At 47.4% G+C, this 23,410-nt stretch overlaps 4 protein-coding genes and 1 non-coding gene across 8 annotated transcripts in view; 4 read left to right on the top strand and 1 right to left on the bottom strand.

Moving 5' to 3' along the window:
* Pmar_PMAR007216 (phenazine biosynthesis protein, putative) lies at positions 1-1,808 on the bottom strand (the record flags this gene model as incomplete). The annotated part of the gene is made up of 7 exons (XM_002766072.1): positions 1-103; positions 733-965; positions 1,002-1,163; positions 1,229-1,297; positions 1,340-1,394; positions 1,441-1,538; positions 1,674-1,808. The coding sequence occupies 7 exons, from the start codon at positions 1,806-1,808 to the stop codon at positions 1-3; spliced, it is 855 nt and encodes a 284-aa protein (XP_002766118.1).
* A 7,130-nt stretch (positions 1,809-8,938) lies between these two features.
* Pmar_PMAR007217 (hypothetical protein) lies at positions 8,939-10,166 on the top strand. 4 transcript variants are annotated; one of them, XM_002766075.1, is made up of 5 exons: positions 9,028-9,125; positions 9,177-9,235; positions 9,279-9,406; positions 9,450-9,590; positions 9,638-10,166. In XM_002766075.1, exons 1-5 carry the CDS (start codon positions 9,061-9,063, stop codon positions 9,719-9,721), a joined length of 477 nt encoding a protein of 158 aa, XP_002766121.1. In that variant the 5' UTR covers positions 9,028-9,060; the 3' UTR covers positions 9,722-10,166. The 4 variants fall into 4 exon arrangements, with proteins under 4 accessions (XP_002766122.1, XP_002766121.1, XP_002766120.1 ...); XM_002766074.1 differs by having other exon boundaries at positions 9,033-9,125; positions 9,450-9,544; positions 9,673-10,165; XM_002766073.1 differs by having other exon boundaries at positions 9,061-9,125; positions 9,673-10,165.
* Positions 10,167-13,884: 3,718 nt separating this feature from the next.
* Positions 13,885-17,055, top strand: Pmar_PMAR007218 (hypothetical protein; the record flags this gene model as incomplete). Its single annotated transcript, XM_002766077.1, has 9 exons — positions 13,885-13,973; positions 14,325-14,508; positions 14,552-14,630; positions 14,684-14,771; positions 14,820-14,920; positions 14,970-15,153; positions 15,200-15,353; positions 15,403-15,578; positions 15,627-17,055. The coding sequence occupies 9 exons, from the start codon at positions 13,885-13,887 to the stop codon at positions 17,053-17,055; spliced, it is 2,484 nt and encodes an 827-aa protein (XP_002766123.1).
* Positions 17,056-18,357: 1,302 nt separating this feature from the next.
* Pmar_PMAR007219 lies at positions 18,358-18,430 on the top strand. Its single transcript has one exon. It is a non-coding gene; the product is annotated as a tRNA-Val (tRNA).
* A 2,096-nt stretch (positions 18,431-20,526) lies between these two features.
* Pmar_PMAR007220 (hypothetical protein) overlaps positions 20,527-23,410 on the top strand; it is a gene marked incomplete at both ends in the record, with an annotated part of 3,321 nt that continues 437 nt past the window's right edge. The window contains 14 exons of the mRNA XM_002766078.1: positions 20,527-20,627; positions 20,706-20,901; positions 20,953-21,010; positions 21,428-21,538; positions 21,569-21,630; positions 21,675-21,766; positions 21,812-21,959; positions 22,006-22,153; positions 22,200-22,282; positions 22,324-22,436; positions 22,480-22,626; positions 22,675-22,833; positions 22,877-23,023; positions 23,086-23,248. Coding sequence (XP_002766124.1) covers positions 20,527-20,627; positions 20,706-20,901; positions 20,953-21,010; positions 21,428-21,538; positions 21,569-21,630; positions 21,675-21,766; positions 21,812-21,959; positions 22,006-22,153; positions 22,200-22,282; positions 22,324-22,436; positions 22,480-22,626; positions 22,675-22,833; positions 22,877-23,023; positions 23,086-23,248 — 1,728 coding nt within the window. The remainder of the gene's footprint in view (positions 20,628-20,705; positions 20,902-20,952; positions 21,011-21,427; positions 21,539-21,568; positions 21,631-21,674; positions 21,767-21,811; positions 21,960-22,005; positions 22,154-22,199; positions 22,283-22,323; positions 22,437-22,479; positions 22,627-22,674; positions 22,834-22,876; positions 23,024-23,085; positions 23,249-23,410) is intronic.

Here is a 23,410-nt window from a genome sequence, read left to right on the forward strand (position 1 = left end):
CTACCCCTTAGTGCCGGTGACTGAACTGATGTAAGGGGCAATGACAGTGTGACTGCTGCCGTTCACTGGGTCTTCAGGAATGCCATTCCATGGTGCAAAATATCTAACTTTGAATATTAAAAGTATTCCTATTACTATAAAGACCATCCTAATATTCCTATTACTATAGAGATCATCCTAATATTCCTATTACTATAGAGATCATCCTAATATTCCTATTACTATAGAGATCATCCTAATATTCCTATTACTATAAAGACCATCCTAATATTCCTATTACTATAGAGATCATCCTAATATTCCTATTACTATAGAGATCATCCTAATATTCCTATTACTATAAAGACCATCTTAATATTCCTATTACTATAAAGACCATCCTAATATTCCTATTACTATAAAGACCATCCTAATATTCCTATTACTATAAAGACCATCCTAATATTCCTATTACTATAAAGACCATCCTAATATTCCTATTACTATAAAGACCATCCTAATATTCCTATTACTATAAAGACCATCCTAATATTCCTATTACTATAAAGACCATCCTAATATTCCTATTACTATAAAGACCATCCTAATATTCCTATTACTATAAAGACCATCCTAATATTCCTATTACTATAAAGACCATCCTAATATATTATATCTCCCATCCCATCTCCCATATAAACGGGGCCATACCATGACCATATAATCAGAGAATAATATAATCCCTTTACTCACCTCGAGTACACTAATGTAGTCATCTCCTGTCGCTGTTCGAGGTAGCACATAACGCTAACTCCTCGTATAATATCATCCCTATGTGAATTATATAGCGTCCTCTCATCCTGATGCACAAGCTCGAGCCGCCTCAGCCTCGGGAGAGCTACCGGTTGAAGCGTCTTGATTCCTTCTATGCCTCGACAGATCACCAACAGCTTCTTCGCCTTGTACGACACAGCAACCTCCGTTACCTATTATCAACCATAACAACAACCGCACCATACTACTCTCGAGATAGCAACCTGGTCCATCGGCAGACCTAGACCCGAAATGATATCATAGGCCCATCGTGGGGAGCTGTCGGGCTGCCAGATGTCTTCCGGAGGGTTCCTTGGGAATTCAAGCCAATACAAGCCCTGTACATCAACTCTGGCGTCGCGTGTCACCACCTAACAGTGTCACCACCTAACAGTGTCACCACCCCAAACTGTCATAGCAGTTGCCTCCTCCTCACCAGTTCTCCTGAAGCCGTCTCAAACACGTACCTCTCGGGCGTGTCCTCCCCAGTGGAGGCGTTCAAGTCCTACCATAACCATGCATGGCGATTGAGAGGAAGGTGAGTTACATCCAAGCAGCGAGCCCCTGCTAGAGTAGCGTGGCCGCACAGGGGGACTTCATTCCTAACAGTGTTATATAGTACGAACATTCCACCAGTGTTGGTCCTACGTCGGGGTGAACCATCTAAGTGCATATCTTCCCGTAGATATAGGGCTGAGGAAAGCAGTCTCAGAGTGCCGTAATTCGGCAGCTATGGCTCGGTACGCCTGGCACGGCCAGTGTGGGAAAATACGCAACTACATGTGTCGGTGACATTATAAACATTTTGAGGAGTTCTCATTGGTTTCTATACATTCCTAGCCGACTTCCTATGTACAAGACTACTCACGGCTCATTGCTACCTCTTCCCTTAGCGATAGGCCCGGTGGGAGTACCACAACTCCTGCGGGGTTGCCAGTGAAGTTGTTGTTACTGCCACTTGAAACGAATGCATCGGCTACATAGACGGGTAAGGATACCATGCCGTTTGCGGACATGGTTTGAATCTTACCAAGATGAACATAAGATACCACCCGAGAATCGCTATTGATCCTCTCTGACTAACACCAACAGCTACTGCCAACAACATTGGATTTTCAATGATCATGGTCACCCCACACTGACATTGTCGTTAACCATCAGGGAACTCCAGAGATTCTATCTACAATCATACTCATAAAATCATCAACGTCTGCACACTTTATATGGCAGTATCAAATGTAGGTCAGGATATCCGATAAGCCCCAAGGTATCATATCCGGTGCTAACCCAAGGTTAACATTTGGGAAGGTCGCTCGCACCCGAGGTAGATGACGAAACGGGCAGAGTGTGGAAGATTGTACTGAGGTCACTGTTGTTGAACTCAATATGTAGGGAAGAGGGTTGACGCGGGTGCGTAACCACGCGTCAGTTAAGAATAAGGCATATGAATGCTGAAATGATGATAGAGTGATACTGACAGTTACATCATAGTGTTAGAAACTGCCATAACTAGCAGATCTCGTCGCTTAGCCCCTACGGCGGGGAATATTGTCGTGCATTCCGTGCAGTTCTGGTAGGAAAGCAATCGCTTGGTTTCGGAAGTTTAGTGTGGACTCCACAGCGTGGAGTAACAGTAGTCGGAGGTCTTGGTTGAGTAGAAGTATACTGTACATATGTGTTGTGTGTATGAAATGTTTAGAGAGTAAAGCGCTGTTAAATGATTTTCATACTAAGAAATGAGACTGAGATTCTGACTGAACTCGAGATGGTATGTAATGAGTAATAGTATAATACTATTAGTATTAGTATAATACCGTGTTTTTAATCATGATGACCACCGTCATTATGGTCATGCAACCGAAATCGGAGTAGCGACAACAACGAGTCGTTGTCAACGACTGCAATTTGCACGACCACTACAACCCATGCAGCACCGCCAGAAAGTAAGGTCATAATGAATAATGCTCGTTGTTAAAGTGGTAGTGGTGATTATGTTTTAGGGTTTTGTTTGTTCCGATGATAAGGCTTGATGACATGCTTGTTGTAATTAGGGTTGTTGTGCTTGAGGTGGGTATGGTGATAGCAGTGCAGCAGGTGAGCTCGCTGTTTGAGCGATACTGGGAGTAATTATGGTTGCGGTCGATGTTGTGGTAATTTTCGACTTTCTGTCTCTGTTTGTTCTCGTGGTGGTCAGTGTCGTCGTCGTTGTTGTTGGTGGTCTTGGTGATGGTGTTGCCTGTTTGTACTCCTCATGAGTGGTTGTCGTTGTGGTAGGGATCGCTTCCTTGCGTACGTGTACTGTTGTTGCTGATAGTCTTTACGATGGGAGTAGTCGTCATGCTGTGAGAGGTGTTTCGGTCTTCGCCGCAATGGTAGGCTTTGTCGGACCGCATCCGTGCAATGAGAAGAAGGAAAGAAATAATGATAACAAATGAATAATCGTAGTACCATCATACCAATGTACTTCATCAGATTGTAAAGTACTTTTTTCTATTATTGTATTTTTCTTTTATTTCTTTAAATTGTCAATTGTCCATTTTGTTATATTTTGTTTTTTGTTTTTGCTTATGTTTTCTTTTGCTTTTTTTCTTTATTCATTTTTTCTTTTTTTCTTTTTTCTTTTTCTCTTTTCTTTTTCTCTTTTCTTGTACACCACTTTTACATGATATTCGAATAGTGAAGTCGGAAATCATCCGTGTTGTACATATTGGTAGTTAGTAGTGCTTGTTTTCCATTTTATGTTGTAGTTTAATTTTTTTATTTCGTCATTCATATATATTTTCTCTTTTTTCAACGCTCTATTTTTTCATTTATTTTTGTTTTGTTTTATTTTATTTTTTACAACAGTATTACATAGTAATGCAATGGTAAAATCGTATATGGTGATAGCCCATAGTGGTTGCAGTACCGTACGGGGAGTGGTGGTCTTGATTGTAGTTTACGTTCGAAAGAGATATTACCTGACAACTGAGGAAACATCCACTATATGATAACAGCCTTCAACCAAGCAGAGCGCAGACTGCGCTCTCACTGAGTGAGATCGAACCGCTTCTAATATATTAGCAAAGCTATTTTACTATTGGCAAGCATGACGCAGTGAATTGTATGTATTTGCGAGCCATGGTAAGTGGATTGAGGAACGTAATGTAAGAGTGATGTTGCACGAGATGTTGGAATGTAGTGAGATACTGTATCCTCAGGTACTGCTTATGTGGAGATTTTTGTTAAACGTCTCTCTCTCTCACCACAGGGACAATGAGATACACACCGGCAGCGACAGCAAATAATAAGTGAATAATCATATTTAAATTCATGTTAAAATTTCAGGAAAGACGACATTCGTCTGACTATAAAAACTTTGATCCACAGCGAATTCCAAATCTCGTGGAGTGCCAACCCTCGATGCTGCTACATACAGGTGCTCATGAGAAAATGGCGGTTGAGGGAGATATATACCTACTTTCCCCAGACCTTGAGCTTTGTTTATAGTACAACAAAGCGAAGGGCGTAGAGGGAATTGCCTACGTTTAATTGAGAAAGGCAGATCTGTATCTGTCGGTGTTACATACTCTCGGTACCAACAGAATGTGTCCGGCGTAAGGGCCACCGAGAACCGTAACTTGGGTGAGTTTCACAGGATGACCAATGAATTGCCGAACAATGTATCTGGTTCCATTACAATGTCCGTTTCTTGGATCCAGTTTTCGAAGGAGGATGACCGGAGTATTGATTTTCAGTTGAAGAATGTGTGGAGGAAGAGTAACCATTGCTTATCCTATACCTATGAATGACGGTCCGTCAACCATAGGGTAGATTCAATGAGATACTTTGAAGTACGTAGGCGAATCTGAGTTAACTGAGTCCTCGAGAATATAACCAACTTGATTTTTAAACTCTATGAACGAGCGATAATCAGCTAAACCTCGCCAAGGTCTTATCTTCTTAGCAGCTATAATAGCTGCTAGTGAAAATAGTGAAATAGCTGAGCTATTTCACGCTATTCAATAGCTATTTCAATAGCTATTTCAATAGCTATTTCAATAGCTGATAGTATTGTTCAAAAGGGTGAAGAGCCGATAGCAGATAATCTGCCGGCGTGTGTTGTTGACAAGACTTGTACTATAATAGATCTCAAGGGGTTGGGATTGCAACAATTGGGAGTATTCAAATATGCTATATTATTGACATTTACACTACCTGGAACAACAGCCTCCCCAGAACCGAGGCATCACTTATTCTCCTCAGAGAAAAAGAAACAGACAGCCAGCCTCAGAGAGGGTGCTGCCTATGGACGTACGGACTGCACGAGCGCGTGCGCGTCTTCTACCGCTATCTTTAGCTTCCTCGCACGTGTAACAATGTTGGTACTCACGGAGCAACTCCATTGATATCCTGTGCTTCTGCGAATTCCCCTCCTAGGCCCTGTGTATTTCCTATATGCCAAAACGGTGCCGATACAATTGATGTTCGGCGTCTCCTATTAGCTGGAGGACCTATTAGCTCCCGACATTAGCTGGAGGAGTTACTCAAGCATACAGTGAGACTTGTTTTCCTAGACATCTGCTCAGACGAAGGCCTTATCATATATCATTGGTATAATACTGCATCATCGTCACCAATATGGCATATGCGTATTCTAGGCCCTGGAGTCTGGAGATGAGTTCCTCTGGGTGGGCGCATTCAAGCCTCTTCACGAATTGTGGATCATTATCCACACAGCCCAGGTGAATTGTAGGAGACCTGACTACACGAGTTTAAATCAAACTAACCCAAGACGTCGCCACAAGTATCAGAATACAATAAAGCTGAGCTCTTCTCACTTTTGACTGACGTGTTTTTGGGCGTACCTCCTATTGACACGTACACAGCATTGGTATTCGAAACTGTCAAGCATTGCGATTGCTGTTGATAACGTATCATGATATTTATCACCACACTTACAATTCTGATTAGCAGAGTATTTCGCCATCTTGTTTTCTAGTTGTCAATTCGTTCCGTTTGCGAGGCAGGCTGAAATGCAAAAGCCATTTTGGGGTTGCCGAGGTGATGACTTTTGGCTGCTCCTCTGCACTGGTTGGTGTCACACACACTGTGTCGTTATCGTCATGAGGTTGAGATGAAACGATCTGAGCATATCAACTGCACGAACTATCGAACATTGGCCAAAACACTGCGTTTTTGAGCTCACCTCGGAATACCACTGACACTTGTTTGGTGAAGTTCGTGAGTGTGGGCGATGATGCTCTCGAGACGCCTATATCTCATGATTGCTGATAGTCGTCATGTGGCGAACTCTACCATTGGGATGACAGATAGTGAAGCAGCGGCCGATATTCACTTTTCTTGCATTGGAGAATGATTCAGATTCTGGGGCTCGACTAAATATGGAGAATTCTTTTTTCGATTAGATTCATGTCGTGATCAGATTCTTGTGATAATTCTTGGAACTTGAGTCTTTTCTTTCGACCCGGCATGAATTGATGTCGGTTGTTCTCCCCGACTTGTTTGCTTCTGCTAAACCCGTGGTCTTCCAGAAGAGAGAAGCTCCGCAGAAGCCTGTTGTGCTGGTATTGAGATCGTTCGAAGGTCGTTCGGAGGCCGAACTCGAGCCGCCCTCAACCTTGTGAATTGGTGGCCCGGCGTATGGGTTTCCGGCTCAAGTTTAATCTTCTGGCCGGAGCCCGTACTCATGTATCATAATGCTCGTTATTGACGAGCAGCACATGGTACATAGCGACGTCCATCTAGTCAAAGGCGCCGGCTTCACGCCATTTGCCAATGGGGAGGTCTTGGGGGCCTTCTTTCTTCTTGGCCGCAGCCTCGACGGCTGCTTCACTTCTTGGGTAGCCTGGACGGCTAGTGTGCAGGGGGACTTCCCGGTTTTTTACAGGACATACAAAGTTATCAATTGTTGACCGGGGGCACTTGCGTCGAAGCACTGCATGACAGCAAGGCACAGTCGATTGAAGGGCTTACGCCGCTTCAAATCCGCCACCACCCGATACAAATTAGATGTAAAGCCGCCAGGGACCTTCTCACTAGCCGTGGTAAGATACGGACATGATTGAAGGTAACGGCGAGCATCCCTCACAGCGGCTCCACAGCCGCACTCAGGAGAGGTAGCTGTCCCACATCTACACCTTTTCCCGTGCAAGTTTGACAAGTGAGCAGACAAGAATGACAATGTTACCATCAAGAGTGACAATGAGAATCCAAGTTTGTCACTTTTCTATCTTGTAACAACCAACATTGACAATGAGAATCCAAGTTTGTCACAATCTAAATTTGTTGCAATCAAGATTGACAATGAGAATCCAAGTTTGTCACTTTTATATTTTGTAGCAACCAAGTTTGACCGTGAGAATTCATGTTTGACACTGGCAGAATATATTACAATCAAGAATGACAATATTCCACACGAGTTTGACAATACGCACACAAGTTTGACAATACACATCCAAGTTTGACATTGAAGTGATCAAAGCCTATATCAAGGAGAAGCTGAGTGAGAGGGACCCGATAACAGATAGGCATAGAGCTGAAGAGCAACACATGTTCTTATACCCGTACCGGGAAGATATGCTGCGAGGAATGTGTGATGATGCTATGTAAAAGCTTACCACTGACAAGATAGGAGCCGTGTATAGGCTATCGGATACTTGGGAACAAAGGGAGTCAAGGGGTCGCTTTTTGAATTCTTTCGATGTCATCTCAAGTTTACATAGAGCTCTCGATGACTCGGGAGCCTCCTTACTATGTAATGCGTGTGATTTTTCAAGTGGGCAATCAGTTTAAACCGTATGTCAACATATCGAGTCGAAGTGTCAAACTTGGACGTGTATTGTCAAACTTGTGTGCGTATTGTCAAACTCGTGTGGAATATTGTCATTCTTGATTGTAATATATTTTGCCGGTGTCAAACATGAATTCTCATTGTCAATCTTGGTTGCTACAAAATAGAAAAGTGACAAACTTGGATTTTCATTGTCAATCTTGATTGTAACATATCTCGATTATGACATACTTGAATTCTCAAAGTCAAACTTGATTGTAACAGAATTGAATTGTGACATACTTGGATTCTCATTGTCACTCTTGATAGTGACATTGTCATTCTTGTCCGCTCACTTGTCAAACTTGCACGGGAAAAGGTGTAGATCTGTGACGTGGGATCGAGGCTCTATTAGAGCCGCTCTACCCAACACAATAACACTGCTGCCGGAGTCACTTCCCTAGTGACCCACAACGACGAAGTAGCACCGTTACAGTGTTGTAAAACACTACGAACGCCATGAACATCTAGGACGCACGTGCTAACCTGTAGTGAGTAGCATACAACAAGTCTCTAGGGTGAGCGAATACCACAAACAGGTAAGTCGGGGGATTGGGACGTTTCCGATACGTCCGTTCTGGCTACACCCTTCTCTGCACAGCAGGCTGCTGTGCGCAGCGGTTGCGCTGTGGCCGAAGGTTGGCTGCTCACGATGTGCGCAGCCAAACATTTGCCAGTCAGACGCGGGAGCTGTAGGTAGAATATTCATGGCCCATGAATCATGAGGCAGCAAAGAGCATTCTTGCGAGTTTCTAGTTACAAGTATCGCGTTTAGACAGGGCCAGACTCCCATACTGGGAATCCCGGTAGTTAGAGCTATCACATGGAGCTATTCTAGGATAGGCATGCCATGAACGCACACATTACCACGTGAATTCAAGCTTTCCGAAATCAATCTCAGGTCACAGAACTTCAATCACAACCACACTCTAGGACCTAGTCGTTGACGTAGAATTCCCCGAGTACACTGTACACGGAGAACCAGCCAATCCACACCGCCCGTTCGAATTTAGCTTCTTTATTTTCCGCTCATACTGTAAACAGGTCGCCTCTGTGTGAATTGCAATTCACGAATTCTGTGAACGCGCACATCCGAATCCTCCCCCACCCATAGAGTACGCATATGATGTGATCATGATCAATATAGTGAGGCTTTTGACAAAGCAGATACCCTACAGTGTAGGGCTTACACCAAGCTCCACTGTGCGCTCGGGTCTAACCTCTCCAGCTGATACCAGGTCTTGTTGAAGCGAAGGAGCGACAGGAGGCTCGGGAGCGAACATCAACGATATTCGCGTTGCTATCCGCTCCAATTTGAAATGTAAGTGCAGTACCATAGATCGTTGATGGAGACTCCCTAGAGTTAGCGCCTTAGCATAAAATGGGAGCAAATAGTCAGTGAGTCGTTGCTATAGCGTATTTGCGTGATATACGTCATGTTCTCCTTCACTCTCCTGATCTCTTCGTTCATTGCCTTGGGCAGCGTGGAAATCCCTGAACAGTAAGAAGAGCTACGGCTTCTTGATTGAACTCGAAGTGATTGTTCGATTAGGTTTTATAACGAGAGCATGGGCAAGGGCCAGGATATTAGTGAGGGAATCATTTCAAATGGTTAATTTGCGATCCTGTAGTTATTACTATATACTCATGTCAGATATGGATGGACTAGTAGGGAACACAAATCTGCCATACTACGGCAAACCCACAGGTTGCACTTGCTCCGGAGAAAAATTTGTCGGGAGCTGTGAGTGCCCGAACAACCAGGACCTATTCGCCCTTACCGTAGGCTGCTCAGTTGATTGCGCGCATAAAACTTCTCATGTAGGGCGGTTATAGTACTTGCTACGCGATCTGCGCTAAGCCATGCGCACAAGCCTCGGATTGTCCTCCGGCTCCTAAGAGTGCCAGTGTCCATATCAAGTGCGTCTTGGGTCGCTGCCTTCTTGACTGTTCAGGCTACGACGGTGTAAGTTCTACTCTGATTTCTCTGGATACGTAGCTTGTCCCCTTCAGATTTGCGCAAAGGAGGACGGCTCCGTTTGTTTCAGATACCGTATGGGACCGGCAAAGGGAACCATGTGTTCATGGTCCTTTTGAGAACTCATGAACGAACAGTCCGACTCGGACTCTCTATTGCGGATCTTCCACAATTCTCTACTAACCGATTACTCAAGATACGCAGTGACTATCTTTTTGAACGCTAATTGAGAGTTACGATGGTTTATTCTTTTCATTCGATCAGTATGGTTATCCAATTTCAAGAGTTAGGGATAAGAGTTATCACGAAGATTATTTGGCTTAGGGAACCATGTGTCTATGGTCCTTTTGAGAACTCATGATCGGACAGTCCCATTCGGACTCTCTATTGCGGATCTTCCACAATTACCTACCAACCGATTACTCAAGATACGCAGTCAGTATTTTTTTGAACACTAATTGAGAGTTACGATGGTTTTCCTTTTCATTCGATCAATATCTTCATTCAATTTCAAGAGGTAGACATAAAAATTATTACAAAGGCTATTTGACTTAGTAAACTTTCATGTGGATGGTTTGTGTTGGTCATACAGTGAACTAGTGCCAGTGATAATGGCTTGACAATATACGAATGATTCATGCATCATCTCTATGACTAAAGGGGCCAATCGGGGAGCCTCAACTTCCGAGTTCAAGTTCCAAAAAAGGTGACTTTCCCGTTCTCAGATGAGAATAACAGATTGGGGTGGAAAATTAATCCCCGAATTTCTAGTTTTGCTTGGAAGTCGTTTATACCACAGTAGTGAGGCTTCCTTACCACTTTGAAACCACCTCGATGAGGACTTTTGGCTCCTCTGCACTCGTTGGTGTGTCACATACACTGTGTCCTGACCGTCATCATGGATGCATAGGTTGGGATGATATGATCTGAGCATATCAACTCATCGGATTATCGAACACTGGCCAAAACGCGGTGTGCTTCGAACTCGTCACGGAATACCACTGGCACTGGTTTGGTGGTGAAGTCTGTGAAATAAGAGCAATGATGGTCCGAGGCTCTTTTGTGATTGTTGATGGTCGTCGTCTCGCGTTGGAATCACAGATAGTAGAGCAGCACGAATACAGTAAACGATATTCACCTTCCTGTTACTGGGAAATGCCTCAGATTCTGGGCTTCGTCAAAACAACTTCTCTTCTCTATTCTTGTCGTAATCTGCTTCTTGTGATAAGTCTTGGAACTATAGTCTTCTTGTTCCGAACCGGCATGAGTTGATGTCGGTTGTTCTCCCCGACTTGTTTGTTTCTGCTAAACCCGTGGTCTTCCAGAAGAGAGAAGTTCCGCAGAAGCCTGTTGTACTGGTATGGAGATAACTACGAGAGAACCACGTTACATCAGAGTGCTTCAGTTGCCTCCGTTGAAGGTTGCGTCTGCTGCTACGAGCTTGAGCGACCAGAAGAGAATGCAAGAAGATACTGGTACGAAGTCCCGTTCGATGTCACAGCCGATTGGGGGCAGCCGAAGGAGGAAAACAATTGGTCTCTGTGGGCCGCTGGAGTTGTCTCCACTGCCACGAAGACGCCCAGAGCTACCTCTTCGTCGTGGCACTGTCACCAGATCACGGCATCGCGATGATGTTAGTGAAGACTCTCATTTCGTTCCGAAGCCGCCGGTGCCAAAGTTCTCGGGTGGTGGAGACCACCGTGGTCGATCCCCTGTTAGTGTAATTAGGCTGATTTGAAATATCGTAAACTCTACTCGGTAGGACCCTCAAGTAGTCGATGCTCGGGCAATAACACGGCATAGTCTAGAGAGTGATCAAGCTGTAGCAAGGAAGTCCAGTGCAGAGCCTATTACTATATTGTCACCAGTAAAAGGACGGAGGACTTTGTCTCTACCCCCTATACCTGTTGCGGCACGCATCTCTGCTGAAGCTATCGAGAGGCGGAAGCGACTGGCCGAAGAGGAGGTGGGGCTCAGCAACTCTCTCGCCCCTATATGAGGTCGCCTGGGAAATCGGTGGCCTTAGGTGGCTATAGCGAAGGCAGCCGCCTTGTCACACCTCTATTTCACTTTCGCGTTCACGAAAACAGCAGATGGCCGGAAGGTTCCTCTACAGAACAGGTCAGCAAGTTGGAGGTGCATTGTGACGGCAAGAACTGTTGAAATAGCTTTGAGGGGAGTGCATGCTTAGGCACAGCGTCGTTCTCAAGCTCCACCACCTGAACACTTTCGTGGCATCACCTATAGCAAAACGTTTCAATCTACGGTGAGATACTCTGACGGAGCCGAGCAGCGACAATGTCTCTTTGGTCGAATTGGTAGCGAGAGTTGGCATATAAAACCCTCCCTACTTTGCCGAGTACACAACACCCATATTGTTTGATAAGAACGTCGAGTGAAATCGAATAAGTCGCATCAATCGGACAGTTACTCACATCTGTCGGAGCAGCCACCAGACGCCAAGAAGGCTGGGGTCACCATTCGAGAAGTATCTAAGAAGCCAAAACAACAAGAGGAAGTCGATGAACGTGGCAAGGCGAGAAGCTCTAACTGAAGCCTTCTATGTAGACTGCGAATGCTGTTAGAGTACCATACGAGAAAGGCGGAGCGAAGCAGTTGGCAGTAATGCTCCTATCGATGTTGAGAAGGTCGAGGCCACGCCGAGGTGGGGGTTTCTTACCGCGCCATAGACGCGGTGCTCCTGGCAGATACTTGAATCATATTAGAGTCCGTATCCGATCGATGAGCAATCCGGAGCTTGGAGACCGTATGCTCTCTGACTCAACCTTAATGGCAATACTCTTCCATGAGATTGCGCACTTGAAACATATGAACCATGGCTTGGGGTGAGACCAATCTGCTGCCACGCCTGGTGCAAACAAAGTTCAAGTTGAGATTCGCGCCTCGAATAATTGGGATTCTCAAAGATTACAATAGTTGACAGAGGAAAATGTTCCTACGAATCATGCCCTCAGCCGTCTAGTACAATCGTCTGCTGAGTACTTCATTGTTCAGGTTCATGCGTTTCCTCAGAGAGGTTTACCTTTATGCCACAGACGAGCTGAAAGTATTCCGAGTTGGCATGCCCAATGAATTGCCGAGTCCCTGGTCTTGGGAGGTGACCCTTCACCTGACCCGTCTCGATTGGACCATCGACTCAGAGACGAATTTACGATACGGGTGGTCGTGTGAGTGAAGAAGAACTTGTCGGAGAATTCGAAAGGACACACACTGAAGGCTCCTCGGATCGGACCAGAGCACCTGGAGACATCAGCGCAGAGGTCGGAGTCACAGAAGCTTGTGTTGACCTGCCAACGGCATCCTTATCGACTACATGTAACTGCTAATTCATCATGCATGCATGTAAATGCTCAATACCGTCTTCTATTGATTGTGTAGGGCATTGTGTAATGAGTATGCTCAGACCAGATGAAACGGATCGATCAGACGTCCTAAGAGGCATCAGTGACATAGTTGGCGTTGAGAAGTCTCACCAGCCGGCTCAGTGCACCGATCAACTAGGCAGTATTTTCATCATTTTTAAGACCAGGCATGCGAACATATTTTACCGTCGTTGGCTTATCTACAGTGATGGGCGCCATATGGCCAGCTGCTCCTGAGCCCCCACGGCTCGTGGTCTCCTCTCCTGGTCAGATGGGGGCGGACTACCACACTTTGCAATGAAAGAATTACAGGGACTTCGTATCGCCTATAGTTCGTCATTGGCTTAGCCGGGCTCGTGAGAGTCCATCGCGGCTTGACTATTGTCACTAGGTAAGATAACGATAATAACACCACCATTGCCGACATACGCTGTCCAAGTTGAAGTCCTATCCAATGATTGCGACGGTGGTGCCATCTTCCGGACCGTGTAAGGCTTTCTACACTCATTGCCTCCCTTGCCGTCCTGAGTGGTCCGATCGAGGTATACGGGCCAGTCGAATATCGAATACACAGTAGGAGGCCTCCCGATCAACGCGCTGTGTTTGATGCGGGCTCGCGCGATAGGGTTGGACGATGATGGATTCACCCCATTGTAAGCCTCAGTGCGGTCGGTAGACGTATAAGGGGCCTGAACAGATACAGCCCGGATAGTTATGAAGTGAGCTTCTTTGCATCGTCGGTGCCGCTATGGGGCACCATGGAAGTGAATCGAACCCGTGTGGGCATTGATTCAGTGTTGCTGAGCTGGGACCAGCCAGATGATGGTGGCAACCCGATACACACATACAGACTGTATAGACAATGCTCAGCTCGGTGATTGCATTATTCCAAAAGGTATATGAAGGAAGGCGTCATTGGGGACTACGGCTTGCTCTATGATGGGACGGGGTACCCTACCGTGAGAGAGTACTTAGTCACCGAGCTAAAGTCAGTGTTGGAATATATGTTCGCTTTTCTCAGCTGAGTTCAGGAGTTCCTTATTCAGAACTTTACATACGAATTAGGCAAGAAGTGTACAGAAATCAATAAGAATCTCTCTAAAATTTCCTCAGAATTTTCATATTCTCACCAACACATGTAGTTGATATTATGTGCATATTACCCTACACTAAGGGGGTGGGCTCCGTCATGAAACACGATATTACCTTCGTTCTGCCTCCTTTCTCGCGAGACTGTCTTTGTATAGTCTCGAACGGTGGCCCAGAAGTTTTATGTGCAGTATTGATGAAGTTGTGCTTACTATCTCGATGAACACCCCCGCACCATTTTGTATGGTAGGCCCTACGTCACCTACAGCTTCCGTCTCTATGCGAGCAATACAGTTGGAACATCTAGGCAGCTGGAGGCGTTCTATACTGTCCAGAGCGAGATCGGAGGCGATCCGAGCTACCTCACTGGGAGCTCATACACCTTCCCCCTACAACTCAGTGCTGGAGTCGCCGATCATCAACTTCGCATACAAGTGAGTTACCCACATGTCTCTGTCAAAGGCCTATTTTTAATAGGGTGTCCACCCGATAACAGGGGCACTGGAGTACCTTGGTGGTAACTGCTTGATTAGTGAAGATTCTACCTGTCTATCAGGTGGGTTTCTTCTCCTCCTCCTTCTTATGGGGCTACCCTGGGTCCCTTCTCAGGTCGTATGTTCGTCGCGTATCTCGAGCCCGTCTGTGAAGTGGATGTAGCCAAGGCGTTATGCGAGCCTGTTTCTGAGGCCAATCCAAGGTGCAGTGGGGATTCAAATGTATCAATCCTCAGATTGTCCATTGCTAGGTGGACGTCACCACGCTATGATACTACGGAAACACCCTCGTGGTGGCGGCCAATACGAGCCACCGACTTGGGCAATGGACAGTATGACGTAACAATTACTGGTAGGTCTATTACTATGTTGGATGGTCATCGGATTGCTTCGTCTTTCAGGTTACCGTCCTGGTAATTATTCCCTCATCTTGCAAGCCCTATGGCAGTATGGTCTGTTTGGAAACTACTGGGATAACTCGATCTACTTGGGTTCGCCCATAGAATCGAGAGTAGATCCTGTTATCGACTTCAACTGGGAAGCGGGATCAGTGGCGCGTTGGTCTCCCGACTTCGTGTCCGTAAGGTGGGGCCGTACTGGACTCTCTTCATCTTGCAGCTTTCCCTCTAAGGTGGACTGGTTTCATTGAGGCGGCTTACAACGATACGTACACCTTTTACTGTGAGATTGCTGATGCTAATGACAACTGCCGTATTTGGCTCGACGGCATCCTTATAGCGGAGCGATGGTTCGAGGACGGCAAGGAGGTTATCGTCGATAAGACCGTGAGAGTCCATGGACCCTCAAGGCTTTCACCATCCACTCTTGCGGCAGGCATTGTCCGAGAAAATTGACGTGTCCTATTTGAATGGCCATCCGAACAGCATCGCTCTAAGAACTGGCGAGCTCTATCCGATCCAAGTCGACTATCGAGAGCGTACGGACACGGCTTCTATCAGGTTGCTGTGGAGTAGCAGTGTATGGCAGGGAAAGGAGGTTGTTAGCAGCAAGTGATTATTCGTTCTACTCCCTATAGGCCACCCTAACCTCAATGGTAGGTATCTTCACCGTGGTGCGTATCTCGAGGATGCACCTTTTCCTATTGTGGTTGGTCCTGGTAAGCCTTATGGCCCTAAAAGCGTCGTCAAAGCTGATGGCAACGAGTTGACCCGTCCGATTGCATCTCAAAAAACTACACTGTATGTGCAGACCCGTGATGTGATTGGTAACGACTGCGACACCTTCTACTCCGACACTGTGGTTCTGGCCTCACTCACACCAACGAACCCCGACAGTTATTGCCAGACCCATCCTCTAGGCGTTATGGGTGAGCCGATGGTTACCATGGGCAGTGGAGGAAATGGTGTTTACGTGGTCCATGTGGTATTGGTAGGATGTGGCCAACACAACTTGAGTGTCACGGTGAACGGTCTCCATGTTGAAGGTTCTCCCTTCGCTATAGACATCCAGAGAGGAACGGTATCGGCATTCCAAGTCGTTGCCAACGGGACGGCAACTACGCAGTTCCAAGTTGGTATACGGTCCTACATCGACTTGATCCTTCGCGATGCTGTAGGAAACCCTGCTTCAGTCGAGAGCCTGGACCCCAAACGTCACCTTGAAGCGGTCCTCACCTGGCTGTCTCCTCACGACCGTTTGAATCTACACCCACAACTGCCAAGCTCGCCGGCTAATACCACTTCCTGTGACAACTTTACGTGGAGCGATTGGCGTACCAGTTGTGGCGATTTTGAGTTTCTCGAGGACTTTCTTTATTTATCCACTAAGTTTCCAGTGTCAATTCAGCCTGTGGTGGAGTCAGTCGACTCTAACTTGAGCTTGATTCGTCTGGCCTTCACATCGTACAGAGCCGGGCCGAGCGTTTGGATGGTATCAATCAATGAGACGCGTATCCGAGGCCCTATGGTTTCTAGTCCGGATATTGCTCGCTCTGGAGTGCTAGACACCATTGAGGCGCGTGAGAACTATGGCTGGTATGCGTGGGGTCTACCAGAGACAGAGGCTTACGGTCCTATGAGCATCATCCAGCATGCGGATCTCCACCATCTTTGGACGAGCCCTATATTGGCCAACGTGACCAACATCACCCTCGCTGTGCTACTCCGAGATCGCTATGGCAACATCCTGTCTGTTGATACGGGACAATCTGTGACCATCCGGATCAGGACACCAGTTGGGGTCTCTGATAAGCCATGTTCCTACGTTGGTGATGGACAGTTCTTCTGCAGTATTATTCCAACGGTAGCTGGTACATCAGAAGAACTCAGTGTAGATGTCGATGGTTTGCCGGCTAGTGTTGTGATGGGCGATGCACCCATCGGAAGTCAATGCTACGGGCCAGAGCCTTGCAATACCGATCAGGGGCGGCCAGGTGTGTGTGATTGTCGACAAGAACTAGTCCAAGGTAAGTTATGTTTGGTTGATCGACGCTTCGCTCAGTTTAATCATCTTCAGGTCCCCACTTGATCACAGTTCGTCCTTCGATACCTCGAGGCTTCCACTCTACGGTAGAGTGCTTCTATTGCCTTACGTACCAAAGCAATTTAGTGAGTTCCCTGAGTTCTACGCCGGAATGGCCGTTGCATCTCATTGGTCAGGTGGCGGGCGGAGGGCCATATGAAGCGCTCGTGACACTTCGTGACTCAGCCGGCAATGTTGTTGTTGATCGCGAAGAGTATATATCAGAAAGCATACCTTTCGCCTCACGTGTTAAGGTAACTTTTGATAGCTTCGCTTCGCTGAGCATTGCCCATGTCCAGGTGAGAGCTCGTATCGGAAGTGTTTGGATGGAAGATGAAGTCATCAATAGCAATGGCAGTGTGACCGTAATGGTAGAGTACCCAGTTGCAGGTAGCCATGCTCTTCTGATAATCTCGTTAGCGAGCGGACGGGCTCTCATTGTGACAGCTGCTATTCTTTGAAGATGATGTGATTCGGCTTCTCTTTAGCTCGGGAAATCGATAGACTTCGAGTGTTCGTGGGGATTGGTTGTAGAACGCAAAGCGAGGAGAGTCTTCCGGTCGACTCAGACGTCTGCGAGGAAGTGAGCTCTTCTTTGGGCATCCTTTGGTGGGCCATTTAAAACATCCATGCGTTCGGTATGAGAAGTTCACCGTGTATCGAAATCAGCCACACCCGCATTAGACACCCTCAACGCCGATGATCGTATGTAGGTGGTGGGCGCACCGGACGATCTGCTAACCTTTCACCCATCAACACCCTCACCATTGGGATCGGATTGTGAAGTCCCAGCCAACACAGTGGGATCGATTGGAGGAAATATTGTCACTTTACATGAGGTCGAACAGATCCTCCCACCTCGAGCAGGCGAGGACTTCATTGTCACTTGCACTCCTCGGGATGCCTATGGCCACTTAGTGTCCCATCCTGCGGCGAATGGTCAGCATTATTTAGTTACGATGGATGGTAAGGTGCCTCACTATGATCTCACCGGGTTTTGATATTCGATTTCATCCGCTTCGCACTGTCGGGTTTCTCAGGCCCTTCACGGTTAACTGACGCGGGTGGCTCCAGTCGAATATCATCATGGCTCCAATATAACACATCGGCTGGCGTGTATGCTTGAAATTGCGACCATAAGAGCTCCACGTTTCGTCTGGCCTTCGTCAGGTACACCAACAGACGGGATAACACGTCTGCTGTCACTAATGAAACACTCCGTCCGCAAAGGGCAGGCTTATGGGAAGTTGTGGTGAGTAATTATGCTTTTTCTTTGGCTTGCCCAGCAAGGTTAGAAGTTTCCATATTGCCGGGGTAGTCTAGTGGTTATGACGTCTGCCTTACACGCAGAAGATCGCGAGTTCGATCCTCGCCTCTGGTATACATGTGGTTGGTTACGTACACCGGTTCCAAATATGATAACGTATACTCATACCTACCCCTGCCATTGTAACCCAGCTAATGTATTCTGAATACTCCTGCCCATATCTCTATTACTTTGGTGATATAGTACCATACTAATAATGAATTCTCGTGATGTATAGCGATGGTCTAGTTTATCATGTTCTTCAGGTCACACAAGTAGTCCCTGGGGGCTCACTAGTGACTGTTTATTCTACTCCCGGAGGTGGTGACAGTGCGATGATAGATGCCTTCCAATCGGCTTATAACCTTGATGAGGAACTGATGTAACCGCGGCTGGGAGGAGCCTATCTCTCGCCAGCTCGTACAAACACCTTCGAGATGCAAATCAGGTACACCAGAATTGACGAGAGTGTTAGCTTGGACCTACCCGTGATGTCACTTGTCCATCCCGGCGCGCCAATTTCCAGGTGAATCTCCTTGAAAACTTTTCTAAGTCTTCCAGGTAGAGGCATTGTTGGCGGCACTCAGATGGAGCATTGTTTGGCACTTCTGGTTATTACCTCAACCAATAGAACCATTGATAGGCGGCACGCATGAGTTCGCAGTTCATACGAACGTAGGCGCTGAAGTTACTCTCCAATTGAATGGTGAGATCATAGAGAACATGATCTAGAACTCTATGGCTCTGAATTGCAGGGACACAGTGTGGCTCGCTGACCAGTTGCAACGCAACGATGAATCCACTGGTGCACAACGTCTACCGGCCGTTCCCATGCGTCTTGACATACATCCATTTCGAGGGACATGCTAAGCTTCAATTCCTTCACCGTTATCACTCCAATAACGCCACGGTAGTGGCCGACTGGAGGGAGGTGGGGTTATGGAGTCACGTCGATCGAGCCGCCCTTTGGGTTGCACTCACCTTTGCTAGATCAATGCATCGGAGTTGCATCATGGGCTGCCTGTGCGGTATATCAACGGCACGGTTCATCACGGACCAAGTCCTCTAACGGTTATCATTGATGCCGGCCCTCCAGTGGCCAATCAGTCGACAGTTGCGGATCTAGGACTGTTACTTGCTTCGACCGAGAACAACTTCACTCTCATCCCACGAGATGCGTGGGGGTATGCTCTCACCACCTCTTGGAGGGAAAATCTAACTGATCGTCTCGATGCTTATATAAGTGGCGACCCAGACGCTACGATCAGCTGGACAGTCCATCCAAGTGTATCGGGAGCTTATAGAGCATCAGTGCGACCTTACTTGAGCAGCGCGAGGATGCGTGCACTGCAGCCTGATGACTCAGATTTCCTGAGTTCAGCGAAGGTCACATCATTCTCGAGCATTCTGGTAGTCACCTTGGACGGAGAAGACATCAGTGGCTCGCCAATGGAGGTGGTGGTCGGACCCTCGAGTGGCTACGGGCCACTGAGTGTCGTGTCTGGAGACGGTTCTGTTGAAGCAACTGTCGCGAGGGAAGCCTCCTTTCACATCACACTATACGACAGACTACAGAATCCACGTCTTGACTGGGCCGAGGGGGACTCCGTAGAGTGTTTGGTATCCAGTAATGGGAGCTCTCACGTTGTTCCGATCGAATGTGTGTTCACGAACACAACCCAACTCTGGGCCTGTCGCTATACACCGATTATAAGTGGGGTACTTCGCATCCAATGCCGAGTCAACAATGACTTGGTTATGGTGGGGACGGCTGAGTCCTTCACAGTTACAGTGAGGCCCCATCCTGCTGCACCCGAGGGGGCTGCTCTGAATGCATCATTCAGTGTGTACAGTCCGAGCACAGGGCACGTGTGGCCAGATGCATACCGAAAGGATGAAGATCCACCTCAGAAACTCGGCCTGTGGTATGAGGACATCTATGGCAATAGGCTGGTGGGCGATCTTACTGTGGCTATGATGTGTACTGCTGATTATCCCGCGAGACTAGGGGAAATTGGCGTGGGTGACACTCGTTCACAATTCTACAGGAAACGAATCGGGCCAGTGAGCGTACGTTCGTATCAAGGGGAACTATCAACGTCCTCAGATTCAACTCGATTCGACCATCGCCCGCTTTGACCTACCTTTGAGCCCGGAAGCGTTTCCGTCAAATGGAGTATATCAACTTTGGTGCTACGTGCTTCAGCGTGGAGGTCTCTATCTTCGAGTATGGGATACACCATGGCCAGAAGATCTGCACCGTCCGACTCTGGTGAGCTCAGCTGTGTTATCCCAACGAGTTCCCCTTGTTCTAGTGGAGATACCCATTGCCAGGGCCTGCTGCTCATAGCTTTGAAGTGCCGTCAGAATGGGGGTTCGCTTCGATCATCTGGGATGGCTATGTGATGCCTGCTGAAGATGGCGACTACACACTTGGTGTGGATGCTCCTTCACGAGTTCTTGTCACTCGTATTTACTTCAATTACACCGTTGATGCTATTAATGCAACCGTCTCACTCAAGGGGGGAATCCTGTACCCAATACAGGTGAGGTCCTCGGTTCTATTCCTGATAACGGTGATTCTAATATGCAACAAGGTACATTTATACGGCTTGAAAGGAGGCGATTCGGCGACTCTGCTGTGGGCCAATGGCAGTGCGCCGCCGCTGCAGCCACTTCCCTCCGACTATCTTTTTCACTCTCCTTATCTTCTTGCGGATTTCCCCCGCCAATTGAATGTCACGAACGCAACTTCGATAATAGCACGGAGACGTCTTGATGTGAATAAAGTCCAGGCGCCTACGAGAACCCTCCGGTCCAAGAGTGATAGGTCTACTCACAATAAGACCAAGACCGTTGGTCGCAACCGAAAGGCGACTTCACTGTCGTCATCATCACTGATCCAGTCCCCTCCCCTACTGCTATCGCTACCAGCCCCTCGAGTGGACAAAACGGTAGTCGCCACTAGTGATGAGCCAGATGGTGAAGAATTGGCCATCAGTGATGGCACGGCCTCAAGGCGGCTAAGTGACCTTCCGAGTCAGCCAATAGTTGTAGGTGGGGGTAATTCAGAGAACCGCATCACTGTGAAGTGGGACGCCGTGAACAGTTCACTGACACCTGTTTCTTACACGGTTTTGGTAGACGGCCAAACGAGGGTCTCGGGTATGACCAAAATGCGCAGTAGGTTTCCCGATATCAATTTCCCCTCAGACATGACGAATCTTTCTTATACACTCACTCCGTGCACCAGCGGCACCTACTATGACTTCAGGGTGATGCCACGTTCGAGATTGGTACCCTTCCCTCGCTGTACTAGGTATATGCAACCTCTGTGGCTGGTGACGGGCCAGTGAGCGAGAACCTCAACCGGCCTTGTGGGCGTATCCCGGGTCCAACTAGCATCCCACGGTGGTCCCATGTGTGCATCTCCCGGAAATGAATAACTCGTATTAGGCTTCGTGGTGCTGATTGCCTGACCAGCCCAGCATGGATAGCCTTCGAATGGGATCCACCACTGGATGATGGTGGTTCCCCTTTGACCGGTTATAAGCTACTTAGAGCATCCGAATCGGACCCCTCTGACTGGCAGCTCATTGGCTCCGTACGAGTTCTTGTCCAGGCTAGAATGATAGGGCAGATTGTGGTAGGTATCGATGCGAGAGGTCAACTTCACCGATAGAGGCTCGATAGGGGGTTTGATTTATGGTAAATACTACAGCTACAGAGTTGTGGCGATGAATGGCATCGACGACTTGGACTATTCTTATGCATCAGAGCCTCTGTTGGCCCTATGCAGTGAGATCTAGACATTTCTTAAGTTGGTCACAGTGATGCTTTATAGCTACGCCTCCACCTACCCCTGCTGCTCCTACAAGAGACTATCCGCCGCTGTCGAGGACTGCTGTAACTTTGCGATGGGATGAGGTAGCTCGTCATGCTGCGCTTTTGATATGTCCCCTGATCAGGTCACAGGAGCTGACGGGTATCGTGTTTATGCTCAGCGTGGTGATTACGGAGAGGTCAGCCTAGTCTATGACGGCTTGGGCCTTGGCGATCAATTGAGCTACACACACCTCAGGTGGGGGGGCACCCCTAGCACTGGAATGAGCCCGTTCTTGCAGTTTGGAGGCCGGCGTCTCCTATACGTATTGGCTGACCGCCTTATCAGCAGCTTCCGAGAGTACCCGGTCTCCGCCGCTAGAGACTGTTGCTGCTGAGCTTAGTGGTCCACCGACTGAGGTCGTGTCGACCGGACCGAAGGAGTTGAGGTGCGTCGTTATTTTGAGGTGGTTTGATTTTGGCACTCACTGATTCAGATGGAAATATCCCCGGGATGAGGGAGGAACATCTGTGAAGGCATTCCAGGTCCTTGTGAGCTCTTATGATACACCACTGAGTGAGGCGACGGTCAACTGGACTGCTGCACAAAACGATTGGGTCTTCGATCACCAACCGTGGGAGACTACCTTCATAGGGTAACACGAGTTGTGATGAACCCATGACGTGTATGCACTTCAGAAAGGATGTCCTCGAGACTGGCCAAGACTATGTCCTGAGAGTACGAGCAGTGACGGGAGCAGGGCCGGGGGAATCATCTCTGGGAGTGGTGGTCAGCGGAGGACAACAGCTACAGATCATACGAATGTGGCCATCTAATGTGTCGCGGTGAGCACTAGATACGATGCACTTTCTAATGGACATTTTCCCTGTATGGGACGTACTGTCAGGACCCACATTGAGTTGGAGTGGGAGGAGGTTGAGTATAACTTGACCATGGATGTATATGTTGATGATGGGAACGATGGCGCGCTGGGTCTCTGGTATGAAAACGTATCCGATACGAAGTTCAGTGTCGGCCCTCTTGTAACAGGGCAAACTTATAAACTACAGGTAAACTGCCGCAAACTTTCCTTTATATTTCACTGTGTGAGAGTTTCGTACTGGTTTTGTTTAGTGATAGAGCGTGAAATCTTATCGGAGCTGGTGAGGCGATTCCGTCGTCTAGGTTTTCTAGATTTGGAGTTTGGAACTATCATATGTTGATATCTGATC

The sequence above is a fragment of the Perkinsus marinus genome (genome assembly GCF_000006405.1).
Source record: "Perkinsus marinus ATCC 50983 genomic scaffold scf_1104296973710, whole genome shotgun sequence".
NCBI lineage: Eukaryota > Perkinsozoa > Perkinsida > Perkinsidae > Perkinsus > Perkinsus marinus.